Source organism: Anopheles moucheti, chromosome 3 (assembly GCF_943734755.1).
Source record: "Anopheles moucheti chromosome 3, idAnoMoucSN_F20_07, whole genome shotgun sequence".
In the NCBI taxonomy this organism is placed as follows: domain Eukaryota; kingdom Metazoa; phylum Arthropoda; class Insecta; order Diptera; family Culicidae; genus Anopheles; species Anopheles moucheti.
In genome coordinates this window covers 65,055,719-65,061,891 of record NC_069141.1, presented here as the reverse complement: position 1 = coordinate 65,061,891, position 6,173 = coordinate 65,055,719, and the positions used below count along the sequence as shown (strand labels likewise).

General features: G+C 46.3%; 1 protein-coding gene across 1 annotated transcript; it reads left to right on the top strand.

Moving 5' to 3' along the window:
• The first annotated feature begins 251 nt into the window (after positions 1 to 251).
• On the top strand, positions 252 to 6,027 carry LOC128301243 (uncharacterized). Its single transcript, XM_053037624.1, has 4 exons — positions 252 to 314; positions 1,205 to 1,482; positions 2,595 to 2,722; positions 4,275 to 6,027. Exons 1-4 carry the CDS (start codon positions 309 to 311, stop codon positions 4,535 to 4,537), a joined length of 675 nt encoding a protein of 224 aa, XP_052893584.1. The 5' UTR covers positions 252 to 308; the 3' UTR covers positions 4,538 to 6,027.
• Positions 6,028 to 6,173: the final 146 nt, after the last annotated feature.

Below are 6,173 nucleotides of genomic sequence, written 5' to 3'. Positions count from 1 at the left end.
GTTCCAGCTCCGGTGACAATCCCGTTTGATAATTGATCCCGCCCGATAGATCGATACGGAACCGGTGGCGGGACGGCACATTATCGCTATCAGCTCTCGCCGATAAGCTGATTTGAAGGAGCCGTAAATCCAACCGCACCGCGTAATGGTTCGCTACAAAAAGTCGGCTCATTCGCGAACGGCTCGTGCAGTGATAATCAATGTGACCGATCGGTAGCACGCAGAATATTGCAATCTAGCTGTTGGAAGTGGTATAACACCATCAAGAATTGTGCTAAAAGACAGCGAATTAAATCGAACTAAACGAGATGAAAGTGAGTAAACGTTTCTGCTTGATGGATGGTTTCGAATTTCGAATTTTGAACAAAAAACGGATACAAATATGATTAAAAAAGGGAGAAAGGGTTCTGAAGACAGCAAACAAAGCGTCCGTTCAGCTTATGGTGGATCAGATCCATCAGTCCTCCAGTGCGACGGAACAAAGCGCCGAGATACTTCAAACGGATCGATGATTGAGTGTTATAAGGCGAAAAGCTCACAAATCACTGCCTAGTGGTCGGTTTAAAGCAGTGAATTAAACTACTCTTCTACAATGTTTAAGTTCAAGAGTGTCCTTACGCGTCTTAAAAGTCTCAAATGTTGTCCCAAAACTTTCCAAATCGTTTCTGATTACACCGTTCTTAATTAATACCGGGTGGGAAATGTGTTTCCCTATTTATTGGAGCATGATCGCTCTACTTCAAGAAAAACACTCATCCCAAACAAACTAACACTATGGTCATTTAGCTTCGAATTCATCGAACCGTTACCCGGGAGAAGAACTCGCATAAACTCGCAATCCCCGTCCCCGCGGCTCAAGAACTATTTGTTGTCCAAGGATGAATTTTTTTTGTCACTCTCTCCTTTGCCTTCGGAGCGCAAAAAAAAAACTAACGTCACAAATCGATTCTTGTCCTACCAGGACCTGGAAAAAAGGACCTGGACCGCTTAGTTCCCGTGGCAAGAGAAGTTGATCTTGGTACACAGGGTGGCGCGTTGCGTTTGATTGTTCCATTGAACCGGGCGCTGCTGACCGTTTGTACATAAAGTCTTTTTTGCCTCCCCCGTTTTTTGGTTTCGCTTGGCCCAGATAATTGAATTAAATTATCCACGCCCAATCATTTACCACTGGTGGAACCGCTTTTTTCCCCTTTTCAATTCGCAGCCTTCGGTAACGTTTGTCGGCATGCTGGGATTGGAGTTCCTGCTGCTGCTGCTGGTTGTAACGCATGCCCACACGCAACAATCCCTACCGGATGTGGCTAGTGCGCAGGATCCGGTTGCGCTACCACATACCCCACCGACCCCGAATGCCATCGAACCGGCAGGACATAAGGATAATTCCCAGCAGCAGCATCCTCCGGCGGACGACGCTAAAACGGACGACCACGCTGGAAAAAGCGTAGTTGTGAACTGGAAGCTGGCCTGCAAACAGCTCTGCAGGTGAGTAGTAGTGGCAGTAGTGGTGGTGCCATCGGATGATGGGGTGAGCGGTTGGAAAATAGTGACTCGCAACAAAAAAAAAAAAAGGAACTGGAACCGGCGGACAGCATTTGATGTTTGCAGAAAGATAACCGAAAACACTCGCACGGTGCTGGGTGTTGATGGGAAAAGTTGTGCGAACCATTTGTCCGCACCTATCGGGTCATCCGAGAAAACTCTTCCCATATGTGGTTGTGTGTGAGTGTATGTGTGTGTGTGTGTGTGTGCAAAAGAAATCAAACAATTCACATTAGATAACACTCCGAGCGCCTTTATCCTTTTGTGTGGTTCTGGTTTGCTTTATTATCCTTTACACCGAGATGGGCAAAGTGTTGCACGAACTGCCCCATACCCAAGCCACGTTGTCTGAGGATGATTGATCGTTTAAATTTTCGCACGAGCTTGATGGGTTTCGGATGAAAGTTTTGCACACAGATTGAACACTGTGTCAAGGAGTCAATGTAGTGAGATGAACCCAGATACCACTTTTCATTTGCACACAAAAAGCCGACGGGATTACAGCGCGACAGGCATGGTGGACTCAAGTGGGGTGGATGCTTCATTTTCACTTTAAATACGCCACACACTTTTCCGAACCCCATTCGGAAGCGCGGTGATGTGAAGTATTTTCCCCCCCCTATGTGCATCGTGTCTTTCGAACGCTGATTGGCTGTTTTCGGCTGGCGGTATCGGGTTATAATTTCGCGCGGCCCGTTATCACCCCCGCTTGGACAAGTGCCCGCAATTAGGCACAATTGCCATCAACCGGTAGCGACCATAAAGGGTTGCCACCGTCTCCGAAAGGGAATTGTACAGAAAACACACCTGAAACTAACGCTGCGAGTGATACAGATACATTCCTTCGAGCGATAAACGGGCATCGCCGCCTACTGTGAGTGTGAGGAGTAGCCCTCGAGGAGCAGATAAAATAGTCGAAATGACGCTTATTCGAAATGACGGTTTATTTTTGGCACAGTGACCTGCAAATAGTGCACCAGACGAGCGCAACAAGTCGATACGGAGTTTCGGTTTTCACTCAATATCCCAATTTTTGCCTCCTTATTTTCCCACAGTGCAGGGCTGGGCGGTCCCAGCTGCGGGTCAATATGGCTACGCACCACCACTACCGACCCGGACGTACTACCCTTGGACCAGAAAACGCTGGATGGAGTCTGTCCAGCGCTGTGTGCTAATGGCTTAGGTAAGTAACGACCCCACACGCTTATTGCAGAGTATGCGTCAGTGCGCCAGTATAAGCCCACGGGTCAAAAGATCATTCCACTGACGTCGGTTACCACCCCGCTGGACCGCTGTAAATCAATCACCGTGCGTGGATCGGTTGAATGCACGGTTTTTGGGCGAGATGGGGATTTGCAATATCTAAATCCCCGCCCGATAATTGATCGCCACTTGCCTGTCAATCGGGATTGTTTGTTTCACAATACGGCGCACGGTCTGCTGATGCATGGGATTAACATCGATACCTTCCGATTGTGAGCAAACGGGGGCTCGTCCATTGGTATCGATCAAAGGTTAGCTATTGACAAAAGATAAGAGCTCGATGGATAACATTCTGGAAGATTGCAGTTAAGGCCTTTTATCGTTTGGGGCTTCCAAGCTTTTCGGGGGTATTAGAGGTCCTGCTATCATTCTAATAACGTGATTAATATCATTGGGAATTCTTCAACGTCTTTTCCGAATCTGATTTGTTGCTTTGGTAGGGTTTTAGAGGAAGTTACAAGCTTTCAGAGCTTTAGGAGCAAACAGTGAGATCCGTCGGAACTGAGTGAGTCTTGGTTTGGAGCTTTGTAGCTTTGGATGTCTAGGAAGGGTCTAGATGACTAAGGGACGTACAACTGTGTTAGATTTACCACCTCTCAGAGTCCTCTCAATTGTCATCTGCCTTAGGTGTTTTGCCAAGATCTCGTCACCCAAACAAGCTCAGAGTGTAACCTCTGCTCGGAGGGTCCAAGACTAATGTCCACAGAGGACCACCGGGCGATGTAATTCACTTTTCGTACGGCCTCGAAGTCTTCTGGATCTCAGTAGACGATGAAGCCCGTAGTATGCATGGTTTCCCTGCATAATGCGTCTTCGGATTTCGACACTGATATCGTTGTCTGAAGTAACGACCGTTCCAAGACAGGGCCCTAACACGGAATGAACCTCTAACCTACGGAGCCGTGAAATTGGAGAGACTAGAAAAATATCGTGCCATGGATGTCGTTGTCCCGCGCTTCTTATGAAACCTTCAAGCACCGAAATATTGAAGAGTAGACAGGAGAGTCCGTCACCTTTCCTCAGACCTCAGATAGTTTACTTTATCGAGAAATAATGCTTGCGTAATATAATAATATTGTTGCCGGTGCTGATGGTTTTGAAAGACCAAGACCAAGAAAATTTGTCCCAGAAGAATCAACTCGTAATGCTTGATACTGTCAGTAAGGGATTGAAAAGATTTTATGAGGACTCAGACGAGTTCCTCCATATACTTTGGTAAAGGTCTTACAAGATGAAACTCAAGGTTTTGTCTCAGCAAGTCTTGGCACGGAGAACTAGAATTCGAAGTCTCTCTAATAATTATTTAAGCTCTCCCATTCAAAATCCATTCTTGTGTTACTGAGCAAATAAACGCTCTTCCGGATATCCAAGCTTGGCTATTGGATGTAATCCTCATTCCCCAATGTACTTCTGATATCAACTAACCTTTGTTATCTATTTATTCCTCCTTTCCTCATTCGCAACTTCCACAGGTGTTTCCAAATGTAACTGCAAAAGTTACCAGCCGAAGGTGCAGTTCAATCAAAACCTCGTCTGCGGGGCGTTCTGTACGGTGGCCAGCAAGCAGCTGGCCGGATGCAGCAGCTGCGACGGTATCGATCCCAACCCAGGCACCCTCGGCGCGTTGGGAGCCTACGAAACGACAACACCGAACTGGGACGAGCTCTGTTCCATGTTTTGCAAGATGGGAGACGGCGGAACACTGTGCAACTGTGATTTGCCTCCGTTCTTCTAGATCCCGGCGGGGCAAAGCTTTCATTGTTTTATTGAAAAACCACAAACATAAACACACATCCCTATGCAAGTACAAAAAAGAGACCTTTTGATTTTCCTTCCTTCCTACCAACGAACCACTAACAGCGCGACGATAAAGCGGTCGACGAAGCATCGTGAGGCGGTGCAACATTATCATTACATATCGTGAGATTGCGATCAGGTGATCATCACCATGGCAAACTCGCACAGTTCCTGCTTCTATGGGTTCCTTTGCGTGCTGTCTTTGTCTTTGATTTTAACGACTAGGCTAAGGGTACCGTTTGTGGAGGGATAACTTCGGAAATTCAAACGCAATGACAAATATCACTCAAAAGGGCTTCCAGGCGAAAGGTGAAAAGTGTAGAAGAACACAAAAACGCGGACAAAAAACCATCACACTAACCATCCCGTGCGGTGGGGCTGCGTCCAGCAATGTCTAGAGAAAGTAGGGCACGACGTAGTGTGTCAAACAGTCGAGAGACCTAGCGTACATGTCTTGATCTAGTTAGGAACTTTTTGTCTAGTTTTGAGAATTTTAGTCCCCTTTCCGGCCGGCCGAAGCTGTCGAACCGGAAGTAGCAACAAGCATAAACAAAAACAAAAAAAACTCATGTCCACAGGGCTCCCGCGGGTCCCTGGACCTGACGTTGACTTCCCTTCCATGTGTCAATTTGTTTAGGATTAATTCTCTTACGAAACCTGCTTTCGAGCACTGTGCCGTACGCGGGATACAGTGCAATTTTAATTACGATTAAGAACGTTAATCATCTGTTCCGAGCTGTCTGCAAGCTTGCCGTTTCCCCCGGCGGGAACACAATCCAACCCCAAAACCCTACTATCCCTTTCCAGCAAGCATCCCGTTTTATGCACGAACCGTACAGCCAAGGCAAGAGCGATCAGCGTATCATACCATCATCATCGGTAGCGGTAGTCCCATCTCATATCTCATGGCAAAATCATTGGGCGACGGTGGCGAGATCATACGAAAGTTTGACATTACTTTCCAAAATTTTACTAAAAGCACGCAACGCAATAAGAAATTGCAGAAGAAAAATGCTGTGAAAGACAATAATAATTACCAAATAAACTATTTGGAATGAGCGTGTGGTGGGAGATTTGCGAAAAAAAAACACAAATCGTACATGAATACACTAACGAAAACCCATTTACTAATATGACTAAATTAACTCAAGCCAATACAACAACAAAAGAAGAAAAAAACAACACTACGCTTTAACTCGATATCTAAATGTTGTAAATGTTTCCCTTATTCCGTGCCGTGGATATAGGCGCCACCTGTCAGCAGGGTGCCCCCCCGTTAGTAGATGTCTCCACAACGCACAATCACGCACAGTATAGTGAAACAGTGTGTGCTTTGTTTGGTCGGCAGTGGTCGTATAATGCAAGCAAAAAAAAAGGAAAAGCTAAACCAGCGCACCCATAAATCTCGAACTCGTTCTCATCAGACAAGTATGGACTGGAAGGGCAAACATTAAAGCCGGGTGCCGATTTCGCTCAACTGAAAGTTTTGAGTGTACACTAGCGATAGCGATCATTTGATGTACGCAAGTTATAAGCCCTCTGTGTCAACAATGCTCGTTTGAACGGGGGTGACA